The sequence below is a fragment of the Acaromyces ingoldii genome, assembly GCF_003144295.1.
Source record: "Acaromyces ingoldii strain MCA 4198 unplaced genomic scaffold FA10scaffold_9, whole genome shotgun sequence".
Taxonomy (NCBI): Eukaryota; Fungi; Basidiomycota; class Exobasidiomycetes; order Exobasidiales; family Cryptobasidiaceae; genus Acaromyces; species Acaromyces ingoldii.
Window position 1 is genome coordinate 355,768 of NW_020290255.1, and position 26,654 is coordinate 382,421.

A 26,654-nucleotide genomic window follows, 5' to 3' on the forward strand; every position below is an offset into this window, starting at 1 on the left:
TCGCCGTACCTTTGTCCGGCGTAGTGGACACCATGTTAAATCAAACCTCTTTTCTCTTTAAATTGGCCTTCATTCGATAGCTGAGAGAAGTGTAGTTGAGAACAAGTTTTATCTTCGGATGTCCAACGACGCGGGACTAGGTTGATTGAAGGGTCATCGGGGTTGATTGAGCTAGTTTTAATTTGAAAAAAGGCAAGATAAGAAGTAAGCGGCAGTGTCCCTGTCAGAGATAAAAGCATACAGTATGTCCCGGATGCTTAGGCCTCCCGGGGCGGTCAAACCCCCAGGACAAGGAAGCCCAATGGGGCACCAGGCGCCTTTGTCTTCTCTGTGCAACACCATCGTCTTCCCATCCAGTGAAGATATCCCTCGATGAGCCGCCGCTTTGCGTTTGACTCGCCAGACCTTGTGCGGCCGACATCGTTTGGCTTCCAGGCCGCCTTTGTCTGCTTTCTACTTACCGCGCTCTTCTGCACCCTCGTGGACCTTGAGTCGATTCGCCCTTCTTGGAAAGAGGAGCCGGACTGGACCAATGGCTACACGCCACCGCTGCCCCCATCGATGCAGGACGATGTGACGCTACATTCGTCGACGTGTCGGCGAGAGTTCCCGCTCTTGTACGCCCAGTTGGAGGAGAACGAGGTGTCGTGGCGGGCAAAGGGAGGGCTCACCTTGCACCACGTCGACGAGGCGTGGGAACGCTGCGCCAACGGATGCGCCCGCGTCATCATCCAGGATGGCCAGGTGTTTCTTCGTGGGTACGCCAAAGACTGGCAGTCGCGGCTCGCCAGCATGCTCGGGCTTCTTCAGACGGCCATTGAGAGTGCAAGCTGGGAGGAAAAGCAACAGCTGAACAACGTCGACTTTGTCCTAAACGGCGCCGACAAGCCGGAGCACGGCGGAGAGGGAGGCGACGGCGCAGCATGGGTGCTTTGCAAAAAGGTCAAAGCCCCACCTGGCCAGTATCTTGCGCCTGACTTCTCCTTTGGGGCGTGGCCAGAGGCAGGCATCGCTTCGTACCGCGAGTTCCGCAGAGATGCGAGAAAGGTCAACAAGCAGCTGCCCTGGGACAGGAAGGAAGACAAGGCGGTGAGTTTGTGGTCCTCCTGGCATTCCTCAAGCAGCAGACAGGCAGAGAGTGCTGACGGACAGTGCCCACCAAACAGATCTGGCGAGGCGCAATGCTCAAACATATCGGTGTCCCAATCAGAGACAACCTGTGGGAGGTAACGCATCAACCTGGGTTCATGGACCTGTTCGATGTGAAAGAGACAAATGTAGGTAATCGCAGTCTCACTAGCTTCAGCCTTCCCCTCGGCTGACATGGCAGCGTGGGTTTCCAGTTCTGGGACCAGGGGCCGCAGTTTGCGCCCATCGAGCCACCAGTCTACTTTTGCAAGAACAAGTACCTGCTACACACGGAAGGCAACGCCTACTCGGGCCGGAGTAAATTTCTTCTGGGCTGCGGCAGCGCCGTCATCATCCACCGGCTCGAGTGGAGCCAGCATTTCCACCCTGCTCTGGTCACTGCCTCTGCACACGCAGACCACAACGTGATCCAGTCCCCAGGCGAGATGTGGCACGGTCTTCCGACGCTCATGGAGCAGTTGCGGACCTCAGACGAGGGCGAGAGAGTCGCCGAGGCTGCCAATCGCACCCTCACGAACCGGTATCTGACCCCGGCCAGCATATCGTGCTACCTCCGCGCAGCGCTGATGTCCTACGGCTCAATCATGGCCCGATCCACGTGGCCCAACGGAGAGGGCGCCCAGGTCATCGAGGGCGGCGGTGTCAAGCCGGGGGCGGGCGCGCGGGCGACGGTCACGCTCAAAGATCTCGGCGTGCAGGGCGACATCGAGTACAATGTTTGGCTGAACCTTGGCCAGCCACAATGGCCTCCGACGTAGCAAAGCCTCGGTTCACTCCAGCGCATGATCATTTGTTGCCGTCTGCGTGTTCCTAGCTGGACACAGATTCTGTGTATGAGTATTTTGATTTTATGGGTGTTGGTTGAATAGACACAAAAACTCTGTTTCCAAAGTACGCTTCTTGCCTCTCACGGCGCGGGCGAAGTGCGGGAAATGTCTTGGCCGTACGAAACAAAAGAGGAACTGTCCCACAGCAGCGCTGGTTTTTTCTCTTACTGTGGACGGCGCGGTGTGTGTCCAAGTCAGCCGTTGCGGACGCCGTGTGGCACGCAGAGACGGATGTGAGCAACGCTCACTTTGGCCAGGCACGTATTTGCAAGAGCACGCCTGACTTCTTTCTTTGCTGCTCATCCGAGGAATCCTGCGATCTGCTCGTCTTCGGACAAGTGTTCTTCTCGGATAGGAGATGCATTGGTTAATCGAAGGACACCGCCAGGGTCCTACTTGAGTCGACGGAGGCCCTCGATAAAAGAAAAGGTGACCACGTCATTGCTGGCGGAGAATGGTTAGGCAGGCGGTGTCGTACACCACGCTGAATTCTCCGTCGCGCAGGCGGAGAAAGGCCAAGTGATGAACAAGAATCGCCGTACACTTTTTTAGCCTGAAAGCCAGCAAATTCCGTCGAGGTACGCGTTTCTAACCCCTCTGCACAGGTCAGACGGAAAAGAATTCTCCGCCCAAGATGAAGCAGCATCCGTCCTCGCCGTCAAAACTCACGCAACGCATGAGCTCGCCTGAGAGTGAAATAAAGCAGGTGTTCGTATAAAGCGGGCATCGCTATGAAGCAGACAGACGAGACTCAACCCTTACGAGCATTTGGTTGCTTCTGCGCCATCTCCTACGATCGAACCCCATCAATAAGGAGGTCAAAAAAGCGTGCACGACAAGACACCAGCAGGTATCCATGGCGAGTCCCAGATCTCTGGGCTAGCTTCATGTATGCTCACTAATCATCTCTGGCACAGGGCAGACCACTCCATTCTCAAAGCAACAGACGGGACCATGGAGTGCTTCGTGCGGTGCTGCAAGGACGCATGGACGGCTCTGTCGTGCTCTGACGAGGAAGAAGACCAACGGCTGTGCACGTCTGCCGACAGCGGCATCACCTTCCCGAATTTGCTCACTTTACCTCAGAGCCGAGCATCTTCTCGCCTAGGTGAATATGATCAAATGGGCCCCAGCTTCCCACTGGTCAGTCTGATCTACCACATCCGGCATACACGGGCTCTTTCGTCTTGAAGCGAGTGGAAATCTGTACATGTAGTGAAATGCAAGGACATTGTTGAGTATGTGAACGTCCTATGAACACACAAGACCGGGGTATACAAGACGGCCGTCGTTGATAAGCGAGCTTCAGGACATGTCATCTTGTCTGTTGATACTGGGACGTGGCGTCGAGGCGTGGCGTGCAATAGCCACACTGATGCGTTCGGCCGGTATGCAGCGGAGGCCTGTTGGTCGCCTTGAGTGCCTCTTGCAGCTGCAGCACGATGCCTGCCGTGTCGAGTGAGCTCCTCGCACTCTCGACTGCGCCCAGAAGCACTTCGATGTGGCTGATGAGCTCCTCCTCGTCGCCGCACCAGACCGTGACTGCCGCGCTGCTGCTGCTGCTGCTGCTGCTGCTCTCGTCGTCTAATTCTTCTTCCCAGCGGTGCAGTCGCTCGATTGCTCGCCGGGTGCAGGCGGCCGCCAAGTTTCGCGTGATTTCAAACGTGCGATCAAAGAAGCCCAGCTCCGTGCAGACAGAGGCCAGATAGACTGTCTCCATAAAGGCCATGTTTGCTCGCAGCGCCACCGTCTGGCGTACCTCGTGCTGAATAAAGGGCTCGCCGAGGATGCTGTGGGTCACAATGACGGACTGCAAGACCAGAAACTTGGAGAGCCACAGCGCGCGAAGGATGGCCGCTTGAATCGACGGCGTCCCAGCACCAGCAGCAGTAGAAGCAGCAGCAGCAATGGGCACGTGGGTGCCACACTGCAAGGCCACGGGCAGGACAGCATGCCACTGTGCCAAGCGATCCAGGATGTCCAGAAGCGCTCTACCCTGGATTCCGGACCTGGCGGCGCTCCTCGCGTAGCAGAGAAACTGCAAAGTGCGAGAGATGCGAGCCAGAACGACGAGTGCTTCGATCCAGTCGTCGACACCGTCGGTCCTGCGCTCGTGGCCCAGGAACGACACGACTTGCTCGTCCTTGATCATGGGCACCTGGCCCGCACGCGTGCGCAGCGCATCCAGGATGAAGACGACTTTGAGAAGCGCCGTGCGATCGGCCAGGTGCTGCATGTCACGAGACAGCTCGAGCGTCTCGAGTCGCTGGCTGTGCTTGGTGCGACGACGAAGGAGCTGCAAGGCGAGATGGACGAGTGCCTCGTGGCTCAGCGGGTGGACCTTGAGCGGGCTTGGGTACTGCTGCAGCCACGCCTGCTGTTTGGTCTCGATCATGACAATGTCCGAGACGATGACGATTGTCTGCAGCAACGCCAGGCCATAGGCTTCGAGGGGATCCTCGTGCGCCTCGATAAGCGCCACGATGCGCATCAGGATCTGCTGCTGGACCGCGTGCCGGGTGGGGCAAGTGATGAGAAAGCCCATCCCCTTGGCAGCCACGGCGAGCAGAAGCAGCTCGAATGCTGTCGTCGCAGGGCTGTCGCTGGCTCCTCCACTGCTGGGGGAAAGCACGGCGAGGTAGGCCGAGTACTGCGACTGGAAGAGGGACGTATTCAGGATGGGAAGCGTGGGGTCGACGTGTTCGAGATAGTGCATCACGCTTTGCTCGAGCAGTGCTCGTGTCAGGCCACTGAAACCCAAGGGAACCTCTTGTTGCCAGTCGATGCCCGTGGACGGCGTCGAGGGAGAGGCGGCTGCCGCGATGGCGAGGGGGTTAGCGAGACCTATCGCTTCATTGATGGGTGTGAAGCGCAGCGTGTCGTCGCATGGCAGCAGCACCCTCGCCTCGAAGATGTCCTGGAAGAGATCGTCGAGATCCACGGTCGGGCCTGCGCTCTCCACCTCTACTGGAGGACTGGGGTGCCGCACGTCTCGGCCATGCAAGCGACCCGACCTGGCGCCCTCCGCGGACACGGAACAGACGGTGCGTCGCTGTACGCAGAAGCTGCACGTCTCCCCAATGGCACCCTCGAGCCGATCACATCTTATCTTGCGCCTGCGGCACAGGTCACAGGATGTCCGTGGCGCGCCTCTCTTGCGCATGGCTGAGGCGGTGCTGCATTCCCGACTGAAGGAGCGCAACCAAGATCGAAAGTCACTCGGAGTCGCAGAGGTGGATTTTGGACAGCACCGCCCTGTTTCTGCTGAGACTGAGTAACCAGGCTAATACTTTCTGGAGATTGCCCTGAGCTAAAATAAAAGCACGTTTGTGGTCGGAACTGCATGAACAACACGTGTTGCTCATGCTTGTTTTAGCGGCATGTTCCTGTCTTGATTCCGACAGGAAGGGAAAGGGAGGGAAGGAAGCCCAATCGGCAGATCTATCTGCAACTGTTAGATGGAGGTTCGGCGCCTTGCATGAAACGCAAGTCCGAATATTGCCAATCAATTTCTCAGAAGTAGCGACTTGCTGAGCCTGTATCCAAAGAGACGGAAGCAAGTCGGAATCGGGCTTCTAGAGTTCTGCAGTAGCGCCGTCATGGAATGGCCGTGCCGAAAGCAACCCCAGACGGCTGAGCCCCGTGGCCCAAGTTGCACGATATATAGGCCCCCTTCTGCCGTCGCCTTCTTCCTGCCTCTGAGTCCGTCCACGACACCCGCAAGCATGCCGTCTCTACCTGCGCTTCTTTTTTTTCTTCTCGTCCACGCAGCGGCTGGGTATCTGGCCCCCAGTCCACCCGGCAGGCACAATGTCACACTCACAACTGGGCCTCTTGTCGACTACAGCCGCAACGACCCCTATGCGGCAGCCCCCACGCCTCGGGCACTGATGCTGTCGGTCTTTCAGCCTGCAAAGTGCGCATCCACCGTGGCGGTCCCCTACATGCCCAACAAGACGGCCGAGTACCAGGGGCCCTATCTCCAAAAGGAGTTCAACATCACTGCCGACTTCTCGCCCCTCTTCGAGCAGGCGCATCTGCCCGTGTGCTCGCACAGCCACTCAGTCCAAGAGGAAGGCCCGATCCTGCTCTTCTCGCCTGGCTATGGCATCCCGCGGCTTTACTACAGCGTGCTCGCCGCCGCCATTGCCAGCGAGGGCTTCACAGTCGTCACCATCGACCACCCGGGGGACGCCAACATCATCACCTATCCCGATGGCCACGCAGTCTACGCCAACGACACGTCCTCCGTCATAGAGATCATACAGCAGCACCTGCTCGTGCGCGCCGCCGACGTGACTTCTGTCATCGACCAGCTGAGCAACGCGACCGCGATGGCTGCGCTGCTCCCCCAGCGCGGATACCGGCCGTTCCCGACGGACCGCATCGCCATGCTGGGACACTCGCTCGGTGGCGCCACAGCCGTCACCGCCGCGGGCAAGGACGACCGGCTGCGCGGCGCCATCAACTGGGATGGCACCCTGTATGAGCCGCTGCCCGCGTCGGGGCTGTCGCAGCCCGTGCTGTTTATCGCGCATGGCACGGCCGACGACGACAGCTGGACGCAGGCGTGGCCGCTGCTCACGGGGCCCAAGCTGTGGCTCACCATCAACGAGACGCAGCACCAGACGTTCTCGGACGTGCCCACGCTTTTGCAAGCGGCGGGCCAGAATGCAACGGCATACGCGGACCTGCTGGGCACGATTGCACCGGCCGAGATGGTGCGCATCCTCACGGCGTACACGACGGCGTGGATGAAGGGCTCTTTTGCAGGCAGGCAGGGAGGGCCGCTGCTGGACGGGCGGGAGCAGGCCAAGTATCCAGAGGTGTCGACTGTGATGAAGGCCAACTTCTGAGTCTCGACTGTGATGAAGGCCAGCTTCTGAGGCGTGTCTCAAGCGAACAGTACAGTACAGTGGGGGGACAAAAGTCGTACGCGAGCTGATTTTTCGCGTTTCCAACTTCCCGCCAAAACATAGGGAAAATGCGGAATTGCTGGTCCTCACAGCCCTCAGTCATGACTACCCTTTAAAATAATGCTAAAAGTGATTTGAAACCTGGAAGAGCTGCTCTGTGCGTACGGCTACCACATAGCTAGAGCACAAAGAGTGGTCACGCCAATTGATTGCGTAGAGGGTGAAAAAGCAAGCCCATTTTCAAAAAAGTCGAAATTTACTAGTAAAATCGACCTTTTTTGGGAGGGCACCTCTAAGAGGTCTGTCAGCTCCATCACCACCCGTGAGAAACGCTTGGCTCTTGGCTATGTGATGGCCCTACACATGAAGCAGGTTTCTTGCTTCTCAAAACCACTCTAGATTGCTTTTAGAAGGTAGTCATGACTGGGGTCCGTGAGGGGCAGCATTCTTGATTTTTCCTATGTTTTGGCGGGGCGATGAGATGAGAAAAACGCGCTCACGCACGACTTTTGTCCCCCCACTGTACATTACATCAGAAATAAAAAGGCAGAGAGAAAAGAGGTGGATCCACGAAGGGACGAATCTTGATCGAGCGTTGCTCGCAGTCGAAGGAATCGGGTTGGACACAGCCGCCTGGCTCGGGAGGCTGAGCCACTTGCTTTCGCTGTGGATTTAGACGAGCTTCTTCGTGGTCGGAGTTGCGGATCGCAACCGGCTTCCTCCACAAACGTGCTCCGTTTCAGGTACTTTTAGACTCAACTTGACGTCTGAGTCCAATTCAGACGAGGAGGAATCGGCAGATTCGCAAATCAGATCTAATCCGGCGTTTTGCATGAAAGGAAGTCGGAATAGTCCACGTTAATCACAGAGAGTAAAACTGCGACGGAGGCTCATTGACCGAACCCCTGCGCTGTCTCGATAGCGATGGGAGCTAAAACGTGGGAGCAATTCGGAAGTTGTTGGCAGTAGCGCCGTCATTGCATGGCTGTGTTGGAATCATTCCTCCCAAAAGGTGGCTCCTTCGAACGTCTGGGTCAAGGTATATAACCCCCTCCTGCCGTTGTTCTCTTTCTGCCTGTGTTCGAAGCATCGCAATCTCCACGACGCTCGCACATAGGCACTCCATGCTTACGACTCTCCTCCTCTTGCTCGTCCACGCGGCGGCAGGGTACCTCGTCCCTACTCCACCTGGCAAGCACAATGTCACACTCACGACTGGCCCCCTCGTCGACTACAGCCGCAATGATCCCTATGCGGCCACAGTGACGCCTCGCGCACTGATGCTCTCCGTCTTCCAGCCTGCAAAGTGCGCCTCCACGATGCCAGCCCCATATATGCCCAACAAAACGGCCGAGTACCAGGGGCCCTTTCTCCAGCAAAACTTCCAGATAGCCGCCAACTTCACACCCCTCTTCCAGGAGGCACGCCTGCCCGTGTGCGCGCACCATCACCGCAGCTGCTCACCGCTAGAAGATGTTCCCATCCTGCTCTTCTCGCCTGGCTACGGCATCCCGCGGCTCTACTACAGCGTGCTTGCTTCCGCCATTGCCAGCGAGGGCTTCACAGTCATGACCATCGACCACCCGGGCGACGCCAACATCATCACCTATCCCAATGGCCACGCAGTCTACGCCAACGACACGTCCTCCGTCATAGAGATCATACAGCAGCACCTGCTCGTGCGCGCCGCCGACGTGACTTCTGTCATCGACCAGCTGAGCAACGCGACCGCGATGGCTGCGCTGCTCCCCCAGCGCGGATACCGGCCGTTCCCGACGGACCGCATCGCCATGCTGGGACACTCGCTCGGTGGCGCCACAGCCGTCACCGCCGCGGGCAAGGACGACCGGCTGCGCGGCGCCATCAACTGGGATGGCACCCTGTATGAGCCGCTGCCCGCGTCGGGGCTGTCGCAGCCCGTGCTGTTTATCGCGCATGGCACGGCCGACGACGACAGCTGGACGCAGGCGTGGCCGCTGCTCACGGGGCCCAAGCTGTGGCTCACCATCAACGAGACGCAGCACCAGACGTTCTCGGACGTGCCCACGCTTTTGCAAGCGGCGGGCCAGAATGCGACGGCGTACGCGGACCTGCTGGGCACGATTGCGCCGGCCGAGATGGTGCGCATCCTCACGGCGTACACGACGGCGTGGATGAAGGGGGCCTTTGCAGGCCACGAGGGAGGGCCGCTGCTTGAGGGGCATCAGCCAGACAGATTCCCAGAGGTCTCGACTGTGATGAAGGCCAACTTCTGAGAGGGGCAACTTCTGAGAGGAGCAACCTCTGAGAGGAGCAACCTCTGAGAGGAGCAACCTCTGAGAACAGCAACCTCTGAGAACAGCAACCTCTGAGGCGTCTCACGAGCTAGTCATGCTGTGACTTGACTTGCTCGCAGGCCTGGACATGACAGCTGCAACAGCGAGTGTTCTACCGCACAGACTCAACAAGCGTTCTACCGCACAGACTCAAGCGAACAATGTCATTTCATTAGACGGAAATTAGAAATAAATAGGCGCAGAAAAAGGGCCGGAGCCGCGCTGAGGAGTCTTCCTCGCCGACTGGCGCGCGCCCAGGAGTATAGCTGTGTTCTAGGTCCTGACTGCACTGGTCGTGGTGTCTCAATTTCCCCGTGGTGTCTCAATCTCCCCGTGGCCTAGCACTCGAGATGCGTGTGGGAAGTGATATGCCTACGCCACGATCCGCTTCTTGAGCGAGCCAAAGAAGCCGACCTTCTCCTGCTGGTCGCCACCATAGTCGGACACGCCGGCAGCCGCCGCTGGCTTGGCTTTCTCGCTCGCCTTGCCGTCCTGCACCGGGGCCGCCTTGCCGTTCGTCGTGCCGTTCTCCACGGCACTGCTCGGCTTGCCGCGGACTGGCACAGCATTGACTGCGCGCGCCGGCTGCTGCTGCTGCTGCTGCTGCTGCTCGCCTGCAGCACCGTCCTTGGGCGCCTTCTTCTTGGCCTCGTCGATCGTCTCGGGTCCATTGAGCCCGATGACGTCGATCAGGGCAGCCGCACCGGCGAACTCGTTGTCGTGCAGCAGCTTGCCGTCCTGGAAGCCCGTCGGGGGCGCAGGCAGGTCCTCGCACGAGTCCCACTTGCCCCAGGAGCCGTCCTTGAGCATGTCCCTGGTGCGCGCCTCTGCGAAGTCGACGGGCGCACCGGCGGCAATCTCCTGCAGCTCACGCACCAGCGTCTTGCGGCTCGACTCGTGGCCCAGCACCTGGCGGATCTTTTTGCCGTCGGCGTAGGGATACTGCCACCGGATCATGCCCGGGTTCTTCATCGACAAGTCGCCGTTGCGGTGGTGGACCCACATGCCCTGCCAGTAGGGCTCGTAGTCAAAGTGGGACACGCGGAGCTTCTTGACGAGCACGCGCCGCGCCTCGCTGCCCTCTTTGCCCTCGGTCGCCACCCAGTGGCGTGTCACCTGCTCAAACTCGTTGCACAACCGGCGGTGGTTGTCCCAGCGCCGCTTGCGCTCCTCTTTCTCTTCTTGCAGGCTGTTCTCGCCCTCCTCGGGCGGGACCCAGTTGAACTCGACGTCGACCTCGCCGCCAATGTACTTGAGCAGGTGCTCGGGCGGAATCTCCTTCATGAGCTCCTCGGGGTGGTTGGTGAACTGCACCTTGGCGCGCACGACGGGGTCCAGCAGCCACTTGACGAGGTGCCACGCCTGCTGCAGGATCCACGGCGCCTTGTGCAGGTAGAGGACAGAGAGCGTCTCGGGGAAATAGGACTGGAGGCACTGGAGGATGTAGAGGAAGTTGGTCACGTCCAGGTTCGATGGTCCGAAGCCGGTGCAGTCGAAGAGGAGGACCTTTGTGAAAGAGTGTGTTAGTGTCTTTTGCGCAGTGAGACAGCGCCCTCCTGGCACACTCACAATCTTGTCGTTGGGCGGCACCACGAGCAGCCGGACGAGCTCAAAGTGGGCGATGATGACTGGATGGACAGGCAGCGTGTCAGTCTCTTTCAAACACGAAGCTAGAGGGAAGCTGTTGCGCACACTTCTTCGTCGTCGCCTGCGGCTGCGCCCAGATGATGTGCTTGCCAAACTGCACATACATCACCGGCTGGTTCTTGTAGTTTGTGCCGAGCGTAAACACCTTGCCGTTCTCGTCAAAGTTTTCAATGTACTTGGGAATCTCCTTGCCGTTGCCCAGGTCGCCGTTTTCGAGGAGCGAGTCCAGGTTCGTGTCGAGGCGCCACTTGAGTGTCGAGGCCATCATCGCCGTCGTGTGGTCGATGTTCCACTGTGTGTGTGTCCTGTTAGCGGGTGTTGACATCAGACACACGTTCTGTCCTGCTCACCTTGCGCGCACGCAGGAAGCGCAGCATGGTAATGTCGGGATTGTCGCGCTTGCACAGGCCCCAAAAGGCATTGCGCAGCGCCTCGGGCCCGTACGTGGCGAGGAGCTTCTCCATGTTGGCCTCCTCGGAGCGCGCCTGGGCCGCCGCCTTGGCGTCGTCCTCCTTTTCGATGCCGCTGTTCTTGAGCATCTTGGATGCGCCCCCGATGCCGCCCATCTTGCTCTTGGCCGCGTTCGTGTCCACGCCCCAGTCCTCAGAGAAGCCCGTGGCGCCCTGGTCCTTGTCGCCGCTGGCCTTGTCGCACACGGAGAAAAAGGCGTCCCACATCTTGTACAGCTTCGCCTGGTGCTCGTCGGTCAGGTTGTTGAGGTAGCCCTCGGGCATCTCGTACGGCTCCGGCACCACCTCTTCCCATCCGTCGCTGCTCATGGTGGGTCGGATGCGATGTGGTGGGTGGTTCTGTGCTTGTTGATGTATTTGCGCGAGTCTGGGATCGGTGTGGCGAGGATCTGCGCACGGAGTGGCGAGGATATGGGCACAGAGAGGCAAGAAGCTGGGCACAAGTCATGCGACGCGCGACAGCGTCTTTTTAACCTGGGCCGGCTTCGTCTTTGGACGCATTCACCTGTGCTTGGGCCTGAGCCTGAGCTTGAGCCTGAGCCTGAGCCCGGACGTGGAGCAGGGCAAGCGTTTCTTTTGCGCAGAAGACGGTGCTTGCCGTGCCTTCGAGATGCGGACGGCGCTAAGTTGCGGGGCCCTAGGCCTAACCCCGCATTTTAGCGCCTTGTTTCTGCTGCCATCTCTGAATTTAGCGCCTCCGAGCGATGGATCGGCACTGACAGCTTCAGACGCAGTGCGCACACGCTACTTTTTTTGGAATGTGGGAGAGGGGAGAGGGAGAGCAAGGCCCGATGCGTTTGCCAGCATGAATGCCCGAGCCTCGGTGTGCACTTCGGCATCCGAGGTGTAGCGCACACACCTCAAGCCGGGAGCGAGTCCTGCTCGGTGAGGGTGATCACGAGCGACTCGGCGATGGATTCTGTGAGCACGGGCCGCCGATCTTCTCGTCACTATTTTAGAGTCCCAACAAGACCTTCCTCGGCCAACCCACCTTGTCGCCACACCGCCATCCCTGTCCGCCCACACACAGCCTGTCCCATCATGTCTCTGCCTAAGTCTCTGCCCAAGTCTCTGCCTGTGTCTCTGCCTGGAATCGACGTGTACTCGAGCCCGATGCTCGTCACCGCCGCCCTCGTCCTCGCCGTGGCCCTGCTCGCGATCTGCTACCCCGACCGGCCCCCCGGCGTGCAGTCGCGCAAGGGCATCGTCGCCGTCACGCCGGCGTATGCGCTCGTGGGCAACCTGCCCTGGATCGTGTCCATCATCCGGCAGCGCACCCGCATCCTCGACGAGGTCTACCGCCTGCAGAACGAGCAGGCGCCCGGCGGCAAGCCATTCACGCTCACCTTTCCGGCGCTCGGCGGCCGCGTGACGGTGATCAACAACCCGGCCTACCTGCAGTACATCCAGAAGGTGTGTCCACACCCCCACAGCTACGTCAGGCAGAGAGAGAGAGAGAGAGGATTGCTAACTAGGATGCCCGGTGCAGACCAACTTCGACAACTTCCCAAAGGGCCCCGACCAGCGGCGGATCATGTGCGACGTGCTCGGCATCCACGGCATCTTTGCCTCCGACGGCGCCATCTGGCTCAAGCAGCGCAAGCTCGCCACCCACATCTTCTCCTTTAACAACTTCCGCACCCACGTCCAGTCGACGGTCGTGCGCGAGGTCCACACGCTCGACGCGCTCCTCCAGGACGCCTCCCATAAACAGGCACCCGTCAACTTACCCGACACCATGTTCCGCTTCACGCTCAACTCGTTTGCCTGGATGGCATTCGACGCCGACGTCGACTGCCTGCCGTCGCGCGTCGAGGGCCTCGCGGTGCCCAACGAGTTCGCCAGCAGCTTCGACTATGCGCAGATGGTCATGGACCACCGCATCTTTGCGCTCCTGCCCAAGTGGTCCGAGTGGTTGTGAGTGGAGAGTCACGTGGGGGATGTAGGCGATACATGCTGACGAGTAGTTGCACAAGCACCCGCGAGGGATACCACATGCGCAAGTCGCTGCGCACGCTCAACCGCTACTGCTACCGCATCATCGACTCGCGCCTGGCGCGCCGCGAGAAGCTGGGCGCAGGCAACGCGACCGACAAGGCGGGCAAGGACCTGCTCGAGCTGTTCATGGACCGCGGCCTGACGCGCGAGGAGCTGCTGCCCGTCATTCTCAACTTTCTCATCGCGGGGCGCGACACGACGGCCCAGAGCCTCGCCTGGCTCTTCTTTGAGCTGTGGAAGAGCCCGCAGTAGGTCCTTGCTTGCCATGTGCGCACAAGTGGTGAAGTCACGCTCAGTCTTTTTCTTTACCCAGATACATTGACAAGATCCGCCAGTCGCTCGTCCCGCTGCTGGGCGCGCCCGGCGAGCAGCGGCCGATGCAGTTCGACGAGATCAAGGAGCTGCCGCTGCTCCAGGCGTGCTTCTACGAGGCCGTGCGGGTGCGTAGCCTGCATGTAGTCGTAGTCAAGTCGAGCAAGCTGACTGACCGCCTCGCACAGCTCTGGCCGGCCGTGCCCAAGAACCTGAAGCGCGTCGTGCAGGACGACATCATCCGGCCCACGGGCGAGCACGCCGCCGAAGGGCTGCCCGACGTCGATGTCCGCGGCGGCGAGACGGTCCTCTGGAGCGACTGGTGCATGGCGCGGATGCCCGAGGTGTGGGGCGCCGACTGCTGCGAGTTCCGGCCCGAGCGCTTCCTGGAGACGGGCAGCGATGGCAGCTTGCGCGTGGCGGAGTTCAGCCAGTTCAAGTTCCACAGCTTCAATGCGGGCCCGCGCATGTGCCTGGGCAAGACGCTGGCCACGTACGAGGGCATGGCTGTCACGGCTGCCATCTTGGGCCGGTGAGCTTGGAGCCAGTGTGCTAGCTGAAAGTGCATACATAGCTGACGAGTATCGATACAGATACGACGTGCTGTTTGACGACCACACGATGCGCACCAACCCACCCACATACGGTGACAGCCTCACGCTCCCTTGCTCGCCCTACTATGTGCGCTTCCGGCCCATCGCTACCTGATTTTAGTCTGCTGCGCCCCTTTCTGGCCCTACGGGCATGCCGTGCGGGTCATGTACGTACCTCGCGAGGAAGTTACCCTTCAATCGCTTCTACTTATCTTTCAGCCAATGACAGTCCTTCGTCTGCGACGAAACAGAATCTGATAGTCCATTGGCAAGAGCTTCGGTGGCCTTCTACGCCAGGTCTCTAGATACGTGCTTTGAGGAATAGTAGTTGACATTTTCCGCACTGGCATCCTCCGGAAGCATCTTGACCGTCTCCAGCGGGTTCTCCTGGTGGCCATCGTTGATGAGACACACAGTCGCGATGGGGTAGCGGAGGATCCACACGGCGAGCGCCAGGAGGATGGGCGCTGCGTCGAGGCCAATCAGCCAGCCCTCGGACTTCATCAGGATGCTGTCGTTGCCGAACGCGTACTCGAGCACACGGTAGGTGCATCGAACCAGGTAGAAGGCGTTGGTGACGTGAAAGGCCCAGAACAGATGTCGGAGGCGTCGGACAGCGTCGGCTCCGAGCTGGCTCTGGCTCATGGATCGACATCTGCCGACGCTGGCACGAGCGTGAGCGGTGACGACGAGCGACGTGAAAACGCAGTAGCTGAGCGCCTGTAGGCCGACGCCGACGAGAAAGATGCGTGATCCCCACACTTGCAGGGGCCCTTGCTTGGCCTGCAGTCCGCCGGCGCCGCCCTGGATCCAAAAGGTGATGACATCGGACCAGACAAAGATCTTGGAGACCTTGTCCGGTGCGATCCAGCTCAGTCGAGGCTCCCGCGTGGCTGTGATAGCGCGGCCAAAGATAGCGTAGTTGAATGCGATGAAAAAACAGGGCGAAAGGATGATCAGCATCTGCTGGCCAATGAAGGTCCCCAACTTGAAGTCGCACGGGTCGATCTGCGGGCGGATAAAGTAGCCGATGCCCGAGAAGATGCAGCCGCCGGGCAGCACCCATCCCCAGCGCCATCCGGGCGCGCTTCTCGATCGCCAGCGGAACTGGTGCACGGCAAAGGCGATCGCCCATGCGATGTAGATTGCACCGACGACGAGGTTGACGGCCTTGTTGGGTTTGTAGTGGATCACCGTGTAGCGGCAAAGCTCTGATGCAGACATTATGGCCGAACGAGCGCTCTCTCGCGTGCGGAAGGATCGAGTCGTTGAGACGCTGGGTGGGAATGGCCTTTGGTGATCGTGAGGAAGAGAGAAGTGCAGGATTCAATGTTCCCTCCCATCTTCTTATGTAGGCCAACCGACGAGGATAGGTCGCGGAAAGCCATTGCGGCTACAGCATGAGGAAGAAGTTTGCACAGTGATCCGACGGAATGGGTGATTTTGATCGAGGAACAACCACTAAGAACAAGTGAGACGCGTCCCTTCTCTCCGTCGGAAACGCGAGAGGAATAAAATATTCATCCGGACCGGAAAACTGTGCGCTTTCTCGAGCAGGCCTGCCTGATCTTGGCTCGAATTCGACGTGCTCCGTGACAGGTCGGGGCTGTGTGACGCTGCGCAGCGGTGTCCTGAGGCTGTGTCAGCAGGTCTCACGGTAGCTTTATGTTCGAAGATTCGACTTGGGAACGGGAAGAGCGCGCCCCAATCTCTTCTGCCTCGCAGCGTGGCTCTCTTGGACCGCTTTCCGATACCTTTGTGAAGGCTACCAGCGCCAGCCTGATCGATTGCAGTCCACACGGCGTCCGTGCTTCGGACCTTCTTCCGACGAAGTGGCGCACGATTAGTGGCGGTCTCTCAAAAGGCCCCTTCGTCAGCTTCATTGCAGTCTGGCCCAGTTCGTTCTTCTCACGCAGGTACAGTACAAAACTGCTCAGCAATCCCACGGCAATCATGGCCGACGGACAAGCAAATTGTATATTTTGATGATGGAGAAGGAAGCGACAAATCAGAAAGCACCCGTGTCAGTCGAAGGGACTACCGCAGGTTGCCGATGGTGACGAGCTTCTCGCTCATGTACTCGTCCATCCCCGACCGGCCGCCCTCGCGGCCGAATCCGCTGGCCTTGACGCCGCCAAAGGGGATGCACGGCTGCGAGACGACGCCCGTGTTGACGGCGACCATGCCGACCTCGAGGCGCTCCGAGACGCGGTGCAGCCGGTTGACGTCGGTCGTGAAGATGTAGGCGGCGAGGCCGACGTCGGACGCGTTGGCCGATGCGACGACGGCGTCCTCGTTGTCAAAGGAAAACAGCGGCACGAGCGGGCCAAACGTCTCCTCCGTCTCGACAGCCGCACCCGCAGGCACATCCACTAGCACCGTGGGCTGGAAGAAGGTGCCGTGCAGTGCTTTGCCGCCCGTGAGCACGCGCGCGCCACGCGAGACGGCGTCCTGGATGTGGCGCGCGACCTTGGCGACGGCGGCCTCGTTGATGAGCGGGCCCAGGTGCGTCTGCGGGTCGAGCGGGTCGCCGACAACCAGCTCCTCGACGCGCCTGGCCAGCGCCTGCGCGAAGCGCTCGTAGAGGGAGACGTGCACGTAGATGCGGTTGGCGCACACGCACGTCTGGCCACTGGCGCGGAACTTGCTCGCGATCAGGCTCTGCACGGCCACGTCCACGTCGGCGTCCTCGAAGACGATAAAGGGCGCATTGCCGCCCAGCTCCATGCTCAGCTTCTGGAGCGTGCTGCTGCTCTGGCGCATCAGCAGCCGGCCGACGGGTGTCGACCCCGTAAAGGAGATCTTCGACACGAGGGGGCTGCATTCACGTTCTGTGAGCGACGGGGATACGCGCCTAAGAGAGGGGAAAGCGACCAACTCACTTCTCGCACAGCTCCAGCCCGCACTGGGCCTCGCGCTCGCCCTTGCTGACGGTGACGCAGTTGACGACGCCGGCGGGGATGCCCGCGCGCTCGCAGAGGACGCACATGGCGAGCGCCGACAGCGGTGTCTCGGCGGGTGCCTTGATGACAACCGCGCAGCCGGCGGCGAGCGCAGGCGCCATCTTGCGCGTGATCATCGCGTTGGGGAAGTTCCTGATGTAGAACCCTCGTGTCAGCATTCAGCAGCCGTCTCAGCAATTTGTCAGACACCCACCACGGCGTGATGAGGCCACAGACGCCAATCGGCTGGCGGATGACATTGTTGCGCGTGCCAGGCAGTGCGCTCGGCACATTGTGGCCATACGTCCGCACGGCCTCGCCAGCGAACCACTCGACAAAGCCCGCGCCATAGTGGATCTCGCCTTTAGACTCGGCGAGCGGCTTGCCGTTTTCGAGGGTGAGAATCAGCGCGAGGTCGTCGGCATGCCTGCGCATCTCGGCGAGCAGGCGGTAGAGGCAGGCCTGGCGCTCGTACGCGGTCCGTGCGGCCCACGCGGGCTGCGCCGCTTTTGCCGCGCTCTTGCCAGCGAGATTTGAGCACTGTCAGCCTCGTAGTGCACGCGTATAGGAGTGTCAGACCGCACTCACAATCGCTTCGGCGACCTGCTGCCGGCTCAGGTCGGGCAGCTCGGCGAGGAGCTCGCCCGTGGCGGGGTTGTAGACCGGAAAGGAGGCGCCGCCGCCTGCCTTGATCCAGCTGCCATTGATCAAGGCCGAGGATGTCAGCAGCGACGGATCGCGCAGTGTCGTCGAGAAGGGAGTCTTGGAGGGCATTTCAATCAAAGCAAGTGGCTGAAGAGGAAGATTGAAGACTGCCTGCCTGTCAATATGTATTCACCAGCCCTCTTCTACAGCCACGGGTGAATGAATGAAAAACTTAGGCGCGGTGCAGTGAGTGGCTCGAGCGTCGCGCATACAAGCGACGCTTAGTTTCGCGGCCTGCCAGACTTATCTCGGCCAAGCTTCGTTTCGAGAGGCTCAGGCGCCGAGTGCGAGTGCTGAAGCGACGCCTGCGCAGAGGGGGAGACGATGTTGTAGTTCGAGCATGCTTGGGCTATATTACTAGCAGGGAGGGGGGCACGCACGCCAGGATGAAGTCGAAGCACACACAATGACACGGACCCACACAGCGACACGGACCCACACCGTCGCCTTTATCCCCGGCGACGGCATCGGCATCGAGGTCAGCGCGGCCACGCGCAGAGTGCTCGCCGCGCTCGAGGCCAAGTGCGGCGACTTCCACCTCGACATCGCAGAGAAGGACTACGGCAGTGGGTTGTCTGTTCGTGTGATCAGCGGCGTTGTTGGAATGCTAACAGCAGCCCCCCGGCAGGCCTGCGCTACCTGCGCACGGGCGCGTACGCGCCCAAGGGATGGCTCGAGGACCTGCAGCAGTACGAGGCCATCTTCTTCGGCGCCGTGGGCCACCCAGACATCGAGGACCACATCTCGCTGTGGCAGCTCATCCTGCCGATCCGCCAGGCCTTTCAGCAGTACGTCAACGTGCGCCCCTGCCGACAGATTGAGGGCGTCCAGTCCGTCGTCGCTGCAAGCTCTCACGTCGACTGGGTCATCCTGCGCGAGAACACCGAGGGCGAGTATGCGGGCCAGGGCGGGCGCACGCACGTGGGCACGCCGCACGAGGTCGCGACCGAGGTGGCCGTCTTTACGCGCGTCGGTGTCGAGCGCTTCCTGCGCTACGCCTTTTCCGTCGCGGCGCAGCGCGAGCGCAAGCAGCTGACGCTCGTGACCAAGAGCAACGCCCAGCGGTTTGGGCTTGTGCTCTGGGACGAGGTGGCCGCTGCTGTGGCCAAGGACTTTCCCGAAGTGCACTGGGACAAGATGCTGGTGGATGCCATGACGGTGCGGATGGCCTGCAAGCCACACACGCTCGACACCATCGTGGCGACGAACCTGCACGGCGACATCCTCAGCGACCTCGCTGCGGGCCTGTGCGGCTCCATCGGCCTGGCGCCCTCGTCGAGCCTGAACCCTTCACGCGAGCGGCCGAGCCTGTTTGAGCCCGTACATGGCGCTGCGTTTGACATCATGGGCCAGGACATCGCGAACCCCGTGGCGGCGCTCTGGTCCGCGTGCGAGATGCTCAAGTGGCTCGGCGAGGAGGACGCGGCGGTGCGCCTCGATGCTGCGATCCACGAGAGCATCAGGCGGGGCATCACCACGGCTGATCTCGGCGGCACGTGCAAGACGAGCGAGGTGACCGAGGAGATCTGCAGCCTCCTCAGCGACGCGTGATCACACTCCAGACTCCAGACTCCAGACTCTCGAAATAGGCAAAATATGAAATGAAAAGCGGCTGAGATATGAAGAGTGGCTAGCAGAAGTGGAATTGAGTTCAGATAGCGGCGGCCACGACAGCGAGGACAGACTGGCGGATGATGGCGAGGGCCTCGGCCATCTCGGCCTCGTCGACGACGAGCGCGGGGATGAAGCGCAGGACGGGGTAGATGGACGTGGTGAGCACGACGAGGCCGCGGTCGTAGCACGCGTCCTGGACGAGCTTGTTGGTGCCCGGCTGGGTGAACTCGAGTGCCACCATGAGCTGTGGAGGGAGAGGGACATGTCAGCTTTAGGTGTGAGGGCATGCGACTTTCGGAACTCACCCCGGCTCCACGGACATCGACAATGACATCGGGAAGCTCGCTCTGCAAGGTGCGAAGTCCCGCGAACAGCTGCGCCGAGCGCGCATTGACATTCGCAAGCACGTCGTGGCGCTGCATGTAGCGCGTCGTCGCCAGGGCAGCGGCGCATGCGACGGCATTGCCCGAGTACGTGCCGCCAAGCGAGCCCGCGGGCATGCTGGCCATGATGTCGCGGCGCGTGACGACGCCCGACAGGGGCATGCCGTTGGCAAAGCCCTTTGCAAACACCATGACATCGGGCGTCACGCCGCTGTGCTCGACGGCAAACGTGCGGCCCGTCCGGCCGAAGCCCGTCTGGACCTCGTCGGCAACCAGGAGGATGCCGTGCCGGTCGCACACGCCACGGAGCGCACGCATAAAGGACGCCGGCGCAGGCACGTAGCCGCCCTCGCCCAGGACGGGCTCGATGAAGATGGCGGCTGTATCTTCTGGCGCGCTCTGCTGCTGCAGCGTCTGCTCGAGCTGGTGCACGGCCAGCCGCACCAGCTCGTCCTCTGGCGTCGAGGCAGGCACGCCCAGCGCATGCCAGTAGGGAAAGGCGGTAGTGAAGACGCAGGGCATCAGCGGGCCCGACCGCGCAAAGAAGCTCGTCTTGGATCGCGTCAGGGCCGCAGCGCCCGATGTGCGCCCATGGTAGGCGCCCTGCATGACGACGATGTTGTTGCGTCGCGTGTGGGCGCGTGCGATCTTGATGGCCGCCTCGTTGGCCTCGGAGCCCGAGTTCCAAAAGAAAAAGCTGTCCAGGCTCGGCGACGGCATCATGCCCACGAGCTGCTCGACGAGGTCTGTGTATGGCTCGCTCAGCGCAATGGCACACTGCACGTGGACGATCGCCGAGGCCTGCTTGACGATGGCCTCTGTCACTGCGGGGTGGCAGTGGCCCAGCGAGGTGACGCCGATGCCCGCAGTGAAGTCGAGCAGGGAGCGGCCGTCGCTCGTCTCGACGCGCAGCCCGCGGCCCGACGTAAAGACATGGTCGCGCAGCCGGCCAAGCGCAGGGGCAATGTGGTTCCGCGCGATGCTCTGGTAGCGCGCGGTCGACTGGCTTTCGGGGCCTGCCTTGGTGGGCAGCGGCGCCACAGGGCCTGCCTCGGAGACGGAGGGAGCCATGGTGGATGAGTTTGAGCTTGTTTCGAGCAAGTGATCTTCCAGCAGTCCCCTTTTAGGTTATCGTTCTAGCGGACCCCTTCTGGGTTCTGCTCCCTCAAGCGGCCCATGCATAGCCGCCGCTTATGGCGCGCATGCCGCCAGGAACAATGAAGCGCAGGCTGCCTGCATACAAGCGATCTGATCGGCTAAATTTTCACAGTGGGGGGGGTGCCAGTTATCTCGTCCAATTAGCGTCTCAGCGCGGTCTCTTTTTAAAGCGCGGGTCCACGCCGAGCAACGAGCATCGTCAATTCCGCACACCATGCCTTCTGTGATCTGTGAGTGCAAGCTCTCGCCTTCTTTGCTGGCTATGCGTGTCTGACTCGCATCGCCCTCTCCAGTCGACGTCGTGGGCACCTGCTGTGAGTAGTCTTCCTCGCCAAGCCCCTCGTGTCCCCAGCTGACGCAGCCCCCAGTCACCTACGACAACGGCAGAAAGGCGCTGCAGGAGCGCCTCGGCGACAAGCTCGCCAAGGAGGGCCTCCCCGCGCAGCTGCTCATGTACGCCTGGGTGACGTCGACGGAGCGCGACTACTCGTACCTGTCGCAGATCAAGCAGTACAAGCCGTTCATCGAGATCATGCGCCACTCCTTTACCCGGCTCCTCTACCAGGCGGGCGCCAAGGACGCCGCGAGCCTCTGCACGCCCGACGACATGGAATACATCCTCGCTGAGTACAAGCAGCTGAAGCCGCGCGAGGGCCTGGCCGAGATGATGGACCTGCTCCGCACGAGCGGGTTTGAGGTGTGGTGCTGCACCGACGCGAACCAGGACCGGGTCAAGGGCTACTTTGACAGCGCGGGCATCGACATGCCCCTCGAGCGCATCCTCAGCGCCGACGAGATCCGCGCAGGCAAGCCCGAGGCGGCCGTGTACCAGTGGGCCATGGGAAAGGCAAGCAGCCTTCGGCCAGGCGAGAAGAACATCTTTGCCGGTGGGTCCGTTCCTCTTCATTGCTCGAGGACGAGTGCTAACCAGCCTCCTTGATCAAACAGCGAGCCACGCCTGGGATGTGGCGGCTGCCCGGAGCGCAGGCTTTGAGATTGCATACTGCACCGCGTACGAGTACGACCCATGCGAGGCGATCTACGGCGCGATGGACATCATCGAGCCGGACCTCGCAAGCCTCGGCAAGGCCATTGTGGCCAAGTACGGGGCAGCCAAGTGATAGCCAGACTATGTAGCTGTAGCCGTGTTGCCCAATGCGCATTCATCTCTGTCTTTTGTCCAGAAAAGATCATAATGAGTGTGCCTGAGAATGCCCGCAGTAGCCAGAGCTGATCTGCCGGTCCAAGGACCCTCGTCTGGCTAATCTATGACAAAGGAACAGTCTTCCTAATCTATGACAAGAGCACAGTCTTCCTGACAAGTTCCTGACGAGGCACGAAGATAACATTTCCCCGGCAGGGAACATAGTTTAACACGGCTCGCCAGCTTATCTCGAGACATACTCTCTTTTCTTTTTGGGGTACGCGTACATACTGTATGATTTGACAGATTAGACTGCTTTTAGGCTCCGAGTCGAGGCTCCGAGCCGGGTGCGTCGCCTCTATCGCTTGTATGCAAGATAGCTAGCTGCCCACGTCTGACCCTCGCCCGCCACAATGCTCTGAAGTGGGATACCATCTCTGCTTGACTGGACTTGTCGTGTGGGGTGGAGAAGGGTGCGCTTATCACCACCGAGCGCCAAAGCCTTCCGTGTACAAAAGATCGCCTCCCCGCTCCTCGTCTCAACGCCAGACAGACCCCAAGCCTCAGCATGTCGCCCAAGTCCAGCCCAGCAGAATCCAAGGTCGAGCTCGGACAGCAAGTCAGTGTGGCCACCATGGAGCGAGACGAGAACGCGCAGCCGGCCAGCCGCCTCGCGCGCATCTACCGCTCTGCCCGCTTCCAGGTGCTCGTCGTCAGTGCGCTCGCCTTCTGTGGCCCCGCCATGTCGGATGCGATTCAGAACCTGGGCGGCGGAGGTGCCGCGACGCCCTGGGCTGTCAGTGAGTGTTCAGTACCACACCGAACGATGACAGACAGGCTGATGTTTGAAATCAAAGACGCCGCGACGGCCGCCTCGTACGTGGCTGTGTTTGCCGTCTCCATCCTCGGTGGCCCCCTCGCCAGCCGCGTGGGCATCCGCACGCTGCTCATCTTCGGCGCCATGACGTTCCCCATCAATGCTTCGTCGTACTACGTCAACCTCAAGTACAAGGTCCAGTGGTACCTCGTCCTCGGCCGCACCATCTACGGCCTGGGATTCGGGGCCTGGTACGTGGCCGAGGCGGCCATCATCCTCAGCTACCCCGAGGAGGGCCGGCGCGGGAGCTACCTGGCCATCTGGGTCATGAGCCGCAACCTGGGCCAGCTCGTCGGCGGGTCCATCAACCTCTCGCGCAACATCCACAACGCCAAGGCGGGCGCCGTCGCCACGTCGACGTTTCTCATCTTCATCGTCATCGAGGCCCTCGCCTTTCCCATCTCGTGGCTCATCTCGCCCTCGGACAAGGTCAAGAAGTCGGACGGGACGCAGGTCAAGCTGGCGCCCAAGCGGTCCTGGAGCGAAGAGTTCCGCCTGCTGTGGGCCTCGCTGACCCATCGACGGGTGAGTACAGCAGCCCGTCAGAAGAGGAGAAGCAGAAGAGGAACTAACATGCACACAGACCCTCTGCCTGTCCGTCTACTTCTTCTACTCGTACTTCTACGGCGGCGTGCTGGGCACCTACCTCTCGCTGCACTTTAGCGTCCGTGCCCGCGCGCTGTCCACGCTCATCGTGCCGCTCGGCATCATCCTGTGGGTAGTGTCGACTTGCTCACAGCGGCCCCTCTGATAGCCTCCCCCCCCCCACAGCTTCGTCTTCCTCCTCGGCCTCGTGCTCGACAGCCAGAAGATGACGCAGCGGCGGCGCGCCCAGGTCGGCTTTGTGATCGTCATGGTGCCCACCATCGCCGCCTTCATCTGGCTCACCATCAACCAGGCCCACTACGACGGCAAGAGCACGGGCAAGCTCGACTGGTGAGCTCCGTCCTCTTTTCATCGCAGGATATGAAGGACTGACAATGTCTCAGGACGTCGGCTGGCTGGGCCAACGCCTACCTGCCCTTCTACATCCTCCAGATCACCGGCTACATGTGCCAGACGTACATCTACTGGCTCATCTCGTGCTTCTCCGACGACGTCACGGCCAATGCGCGCAACGGCGGCGTCTTTCGCGCCATCGAAGCTGCTGGCCAGGCCGTCTCGTACGGGCTCAACAGCAAGGTGCAGCGCGTCATCATCTCCATCTCGATCAACTTCTTTCTGTGCATGCTCGCGCTGCCAGGCTGCATCGCCGTGATCCAGACGGTGCCGCTGTACCGCGAGGACGCCAAGCAGGTGCAGCCGCGCCAGGATCAGCAGGAGCAGCGGGAGCAGGAGCAGGAGCAGGAGCAGGAGCAGGAGCACAGCGTCGACAGCAAGAACATCGCCTGATCGATGGCTGCTCGTTGCTCTCTCCTCTGTTCTGCATGACCCCTGTATCTCTAGAACGTCTGTGCTGTGTGAATCGCATCTTGTTTTCTGTCTGCAATCGTAACGTGCACTGCAATTGAGATGCCATTACAATGGACATGTGCACTGCAATCGAATCGTGTGATCAGATGAGCAGGACCTGCTTCCCAATGGCCTGCATGAGCGCCGCAAACGACCTGCGCCCCTCGCCTGCGTCCTGGCCGCGCCACTGCTCGAGCAAGAGCTGCTTGGCGACGCTCAGGTCGTCGCAGTAGTCCTCGCGAAAGGCCTCGACGAGGCCCAGGACCTTGTCGCGCCGCTGCGGGCTCGCAAACGAGCCGCAGATGAGGAGCGGCCAGACGAGCATGACGACCTGGCGCAGCGCAGAGGCCTCGCTGCAGAGCTCGAGCGCGCAGTCGATGCTCTCGACGATCTGCGCGCTCGTGCTTGGCTGGTCGAGCACCTCGCCGAGGATGAAGACGTTGGCTGTGTGCTGTGGACGGGAAGCGATGAGCACGTGATAGAGTAGCAGCAGCAGCAGCAAGTGCGATCGACGAGCAGGAAATGGAGGAGCAGCAAGTGCGATCGATGAGCAGCAAGTAGAGGGGCAGCAAGTGCGATGGATGAGCAGGCGATGCAGGAGAAGGCCAGGTGAGCAGGGCAGGGACCCACCTTGTAGATGAGGTCGCCGCACGTCACGCGCACGTGCTGCGAGATGGTGCCGAGCTGCTTGGACCACACGTCGAGCTCAAGCAGCAGCTCGTCGGCCTGGCGCCGGAGGTAGGCGCGCACGACGCGCATGCTGCTCGGCTCTTGCGCCTCGTCGTTGGTGAATGTCACGTTGAGCCGCTTCTTCTGTGCATTGAGCAGGACCACCTGCAGGGAGAGACACGTGTGGTGAGTTGGTGCAGGCAGCAGTCAACACTAGCACACACACCCTGGCGATGAGCTCGACCATGCCCCGGGACACGCCAAAGGTGCGCTCGACGGACTCCCACTCCCACTCGCTGCGCGAGCTCTCGGCGCAGGCATACCACCAGACGTCAAACTTGCTCAGGAGCGCGGGCTCGCGCTGCGTGGCAAAGCAGCCAAACACGTCGTGCGTCGCCAGGTTCTCGAGCAGAAACCGGCGCGCAAAGTTGCTGCTCTCTTCTCGCAGCACGGCGCGCGGGCCGCCACGCTTCGTCACGAGCCGGATCGCGCACTCGACGTTGTCCTCCCAGCCCGGCTGCGCGGTCACGACGTCGCGGATCATGACGAGGACGCACGTGGCGAGGATGGTGTCGAACTGGTCGACGAGGTCCTCCTCGGCGAGGACGACGCTGGCGAGGGCGGCGCTGCGCAGCCGCCGGCTCTGCGCCTCGACGGCGGCGATGATCGCCTGCCAGCGTAGGCCCTCGGCGCCCTGCATCCGCCCCGCGTCTGTCTTGGCGTCGTTGGCGAGGTGGGCGACGCTGATGCTCATGACGCTCATCCGCAGCGCCGCCGCCGCTGCACTGCCGAGATCGAGGATGCGGGTCGGCGTGCAGATGGACAGGATCGGGTTGGGCCCGCGCCGGTTGCCCATCGTGACGAGGATGCGGCTCGTCGAGGCGCAAAAGTGGTGGAACAGCTGCGACGAGAGCGGTGTGGGAAACGCGCTCTTCATGTCGTGGGGTGCAGTCCAGGGCATCGCCGCGTCGTCGTCATCCAAGGGCGACGCTGCCAGTGCGGGGACGGCAAGCGGACCCAGCCGGATGGCTAGCTCGTCTTCGGACGCATTGGCCAGCGCCTGCATGTCGAAGCCGTGCAGCTCAAAGGACGCCTGCTGCGGTTGCTGCGTCCGCGGCTGCGCGAGGACTGCTGCCTCGGCCGCTGCTGCTGTAGTCGTCGTCCTCGTCCTGGCGGCGGCCCGCCTCTTTGCGAGGAGCGAGTTGGCCAGCGCCGCCGACGGCCCTTCCGTCATCGCCCTCACCGTGGCATCGTCGTCAGCAGCGCGCGGGCGCGGGTATGTCAGTGGAGCCTGCTGCTGATCTCGCGCGCAGTCGCTCGTCTTTGAGCGCCGCTTGGGCCGGCGCGGGTGCGCAATCTGCTCGGGGCTCGGCCACACGCACGCCCGCCGGAGATGGGTGCAGCGCAGGCACGCCGGCTCGTGCTCGTCGCACTTGACCTTGGCGCGCCGGCACGTCAGGCAGCCGTGCGCGCTCCGTGTGAA

The 26,654-nt window shown here is 61.3% G+C and overlaps 13 protein-coding genes across 13 annotated transcripts; 7 read left to right on the forward strand and 6 right to left on the reverse strand.

Moving 5' to 3' along the window:
* The first annotated feature begins 246 nt into the window (after positions 1–246).
* FA10DRAFT_246084 (hypothetical protein) lies at positions 247–2,016 on the forward strand. Its single transcript, XM_025519392.1, has 3 exons — positions 247–1,089; positions 1,167–1,277; positions 1,344–2,016. The coding sequence occupies exons 1-3, from the start codon at positions 373–375 to the stop codon at positions 1,905–1,907; spliced, it is 1,392 nt and encodes a 463-aa protein (XP_025374080.1). The 5' UTR covers positions 247–372; the 3' UTR covers positions 1,908–2,016.
* Positions 2,017–3,130: 1,114 nt separating this feature from the next.
* Positions 3,131–5,272, reverse strand: FA10DRAFT_269973 (hypothetical protein). The gene has a single exon (XM_025522948.1). The coding sequence runs from the start codon at positions 5,137–5,139 to the stop codon at positions 3,292–3,294; it is 1,848 nt and encodes a 615-aa protein (XP_025374081.1). The 5' UTR covers positions 5,140–5,272; the 3' UTR covers positions 3,131–3,291.
* A 786-nt stretch (positions 5,273–6,058) lies between these two features.
* FA10DRAFT_269974 (hypothetical protein) lies at positions 6,059–6,832 on the forward strand (the record flags this gene model as incomplete). Its single annotated transcript, XM_025522949.1, has 1 exon — positions 6,059–6,832. A coding segment is annotated over one exon (774 nt), but the record flags the coding sequence as incomplete, so codon positions are not given.
* A 960-nt stretch (positions 6,833–7,792) lies between these two features.
* FA10DRAFT_202030 (alpha/beta-hydrolase) lies at positions 7,793–9,363 on the forward strand. The gene has a single exon (XM_025518454.1). The coding sequence runs from the start codon at positions 8,017–8,019 to the stop codon at positions 9,145–9,147; it is 1,131 nt and encodes a 376-aa protein (XP_025374083.1). The 5' UTR covers positions 7,793–8,016; the 3' UTR covers positions 9,148–9,363.
* Positions 9,364–11,806, reverse strand: FA10DRAFT_202043 (hypothetical protein). The gene is made up of 4 exons (XM_025518455.1): positions 11,205–11,806; positions 10,900–11,146; positions 10,777–10,835; positions 9,364–10,713 (listed from the first exon to the last, which is right to left on the reverse strand). The coding sequence occupies exons 1-4, from the start codon at positions 11,631–11,633 to the stop codon at positions 9,580–9,582; spliced, it is 1,869 nt and encodes a 622-aa protein (XP_025374084.1). The 5' UTR covers positions 11,634–11,806; the 3' UTR covers positions 9,364–9,579.
* Positions 11,807–12,437: 631 nt separating this feature from the next.
* FA10DRAFT_276588 (cytochrome P450) lies at positions 12,438–14,342 on the forward strand (the record flags this gene model as incomplete). Its single annotated transcript, XM_025523328.1, has 6 exons — positions 12,438–12,737; positions 12,814–13,241; positions 13,301–13,570; positions 13,636–13,762; positions 13,823–14,166; positions 14,228–14,342. 6 exons carry the CDS (start codon positions 12,438–12,440, stop codon positions 14,340–14,342), a joined length of 1,584 nt encoding a protein of 527 aa, XP_025374085.1.
* FA10DRAFT_269975 (hypothetical protein) lies at positions 14,294–15,680 on the reverse strand. Its single transcript, XM_025522950.1, has one exon. The coding sequence runs from the start codon at positions 15,449–15,451 to the stop codon at positions 14,516–14,518; it is 936 nt and encodes a 311-aa protein (XP_025374086.1). The 5' UTR covers positions 15,452–15,680; the 3' UTR covers positions 14,294–14,515.
* Positions 15,681–16,164: 484 nt separating this feature from the next.
* On the reverse strand, positions 16,165–18,018 carry FA10DRAFT_269976 (hypothetical protein). The gene is made up of 4 exons (XM_025522951.1): positions 17,758–18,018; positions 17,384–17,688; positions 17,110–17,322; positions 16,165–17,045 (listed from the first exon to the last, which is right to left on the reverse strand). The coding sequence occupies exons 1-4, from the start codon at positions 17,941–17,943 to the stop codon at positions 16,265–16,267; spliced, it is 1,485 nt and encodes a 494-aa protein (XP_025374087.1). The 5' UTR covers positions 17,944–18,018; the 3' UTR covers positions 16,165–16,264.
* A 262-nt stretch (positions 18,019–18,280) lies between these two features.
* FA10DRAFT_235282 (tartrate dehydrogenase) lies at positions 18,281–19,425 on the forward strand (the record flags this gene model as incomplete). The annotated part of the gene is made up of 2 exons (XM_025519023.1): positions 18,281–18,440; positions 18,503–19,425. The coding sequence occupies 2 exons, from the start codon at positions 18,281–18,283 to the stop codon at positions 19,423–19,425; spliced, it is 1,083 nt and encodes a 360-aa protein (XP_025374088.1).
* A 30-nt stretch (positions 19,426–19,455) lies between these two features.
* FA10DRAFT_256760 (putative ornithine-oxo-acid aminotransferase) lies at positions 19,456–21,006 on the reverse strand. Its single transcript, XM_025519821.1, has 2 exons — positions 19,794–21,006; positions 19,456–19,732 (listed from the first exon to the last, which is right to left on the reverse strand). Exons 1-2 carry the CDS (start codon positions 20,940–20,942, stop codon positions 19,526–19,528), a joined length of 1,356 nt encoding a protein of 451 aa, XP_025374089.1. The 5' UTR covers positions 20,943–21,006; the 3' UTR covers positions 19,456–19,525.
* Positions 21,007–21,243: 237 nt separating this feature from the next.
* FA10DRAFT_273465 (haloacid dehalogenase) lies at positions 21,244–22,150 on the forward strand (the record flags this gene model as incomplete). The annotated part of the gene is made up of 3 exons (XM_025523168.1): positions 21,244–21,259; positions 21,398–21,916; positions 21,978–22,150. 3 exons carry the CDS (start codon positions 21,244–21,246, stop codon positions 22,148–22,150), a joined length of 708 nt encoding a protein of 235 aa, XP_025374090.1.
* Positions 22,151–22,915: 765 nt separating this feature from the next.
* Positions 22,916–24,442, forward strand: FA10DRAFT_235129 (membrane protein; the record flags this gene model as incomplete). The annotated part of the gene is made up of 5 exons (XM_025519019.1): positions 22,916–22,973; positions 23,031–23,575; positions 23,634–23,764; positions 23,822–23,986; positions 24,040–24,442. The coding sequence occupies 5 exons, from the start codon at positions 22,916–22,918 to the stop codon at positions 24,440–24,442; spliced, it is 1,302 nt and encodes a 433-aa protein (XP_025374091.1).
* Positions 24,255–25,683, reverse strand: FA10DRAFT_269980 (hypothetical protein). Its single transcript, XM_025522952.1, has 2 exons — positions 25,133–25,683; positions 24,255–24,953 (listed from the first exon to the last, which is right to left on the reverse strand). The coding sequence occupies exons 1-2, from the start codon at positions 25,259–25,261 to the stop codon at positions 24,606–24,608; spliced, it is 477 nt and encodes a 158-aa protein (XP_025374092.1). The 5' UTR covers positions 25,262–25,683; the 3' UTR covers positions 24,255–24,605.
* Positions 25,684–26,654: the final 971 nt, after the last annotated feature.

What these genes read in the sequence shown, in the direction of transcription:
- FA10DRAFT_246084 (XM_025519392.1), top strand. Translation starts at nt 373, where the DNA reads ATGAGCCGCCGCTTTGCGTTTGACTCGCCAGACCTTGTGCGGCCGACA. An exon ending in ACAGGAAGGAAGACAAGGCG is followed by an intron (nt 1,090 to 1,166) that starts GTGAGTTTGTGG and finishes CCCACCAAACAG; the next exon opens with ATCTGGCGAGGCGCAATGCT. An exon ending in TCGATGTGAAAGAGACAAAT is followed by an intron (nt 1,278 to 1,343) that starts GTAGGTAATCGC and finishes GTGGGTTTCCAG; the next exon opens with TTCTGGGACCAGGGGCCGCA.
- FA10DRAFT_269973 (XM_025522948.1), bottom strand. Translation starts at nt 5,139, where the DNA reads ATGCGCAAGAGAGGCGCGCCACGGACATCCTGTGACCTGTGCCGCAGG.
- FA10DRAFT_202030 (XM_025518454.1), top strand. Translation starts at nt 8,017, where the DNA reads ATGCTTACGACTCTCCTCCTCTTGCTCGTCCACGCGGCGGCAGGGTAC.
- FA10DRAFT_202043 (XM_025518455.1), bottom strand. Translation starts at nt 11,633, where the DNA reads ATGAGCAGCGACGGATGGGAAGAGGTGGTGCCGGAGCCGTACGAGATG. An exon ending in GCTTCCTGCGTGCGCGCAAG is followed by an intron (nt 11,147 to 11,204) that starts GTGAGCAGGACA and finishes ACACACACACAG; the next exon opens with TGGAACATCGACCACACGAC. An exon ending in TGCCGCCCAACGACAAGATT is followed by an intron (nt 10,714 to 10,776) that starts GTGAGTGTGCCA and finishes TCTTTCACAAAG; the next exon opens with GTCCTCCTCTTCGACTGCAC.
- FA10DRAFT_269975 (XM_025522950.1), bottom strand. Translation starts at nt 15,451, where the DNA reads ATGTCTGCATCAGAGCTTTGCCGCTACACGGTGATCCACTACAAACCC.
- FA10DRAFT_269976 (XM_025522951.1), bottom strand. Translation starts at nt 17,943, where the DNA reads ATGCCCTCCAAGACTCCCTTCTCGACGACACTGCGCGATCCGTCGCTG. An exon ending in AGCAGGTCGCCGAAGCGATT is followed by an intron (nt 17,689 to 17,757) that starts GTGAGTGCGGTC and finishes CTCGCTGGCAAG; the next exon opens with AGCGCGGCAAAAGCGGCGCA. An exon ending in GGGCTGGAGCTGTGCGAGAA is followed by an intron (nt 17,046 to 17,109) that starts GTGAGTTGGTCG and finishes ACGTGAATGCAG; the next exon opens with CCCCCTCGTGTCGAAGATCT.
- FA10DRAFT_256760 (XM_025519821.1), bottom strand. Translation starts at nt 20,942, where the DNA reads ATGGCTCCCTCCGTCTCCGAGGCAGGCCCTGTGGCGCCGCTGCCCACC. An exon ending in TCGATGTCCGTGGAGCCGGG is followed by an intron (nt 19,733 to 19,793) that starts GTGAGTTCCGAA and finishes CTCCCTCCACAG; the next exon opens with CTCATGGTGGCACTCGAGTT.
- FA10DRAFT_269980 (XM_025522952.1), bottom strand. Translation starts at nt 25,261, where the DNA reads ATGCGCGTCGTGCGCGCCTACCTCCGGCGCCAGGCCGACGAGCTGCTG. An exon ending in GCGGCGACCTCATCTACAAG is followed by an intron (nt 24,954 to 25,132) that starts GTGGGTCCCTGC and finishes TCCCGTCCACAG; the next exon opens with CACACAGCCAACGTCTTCAT.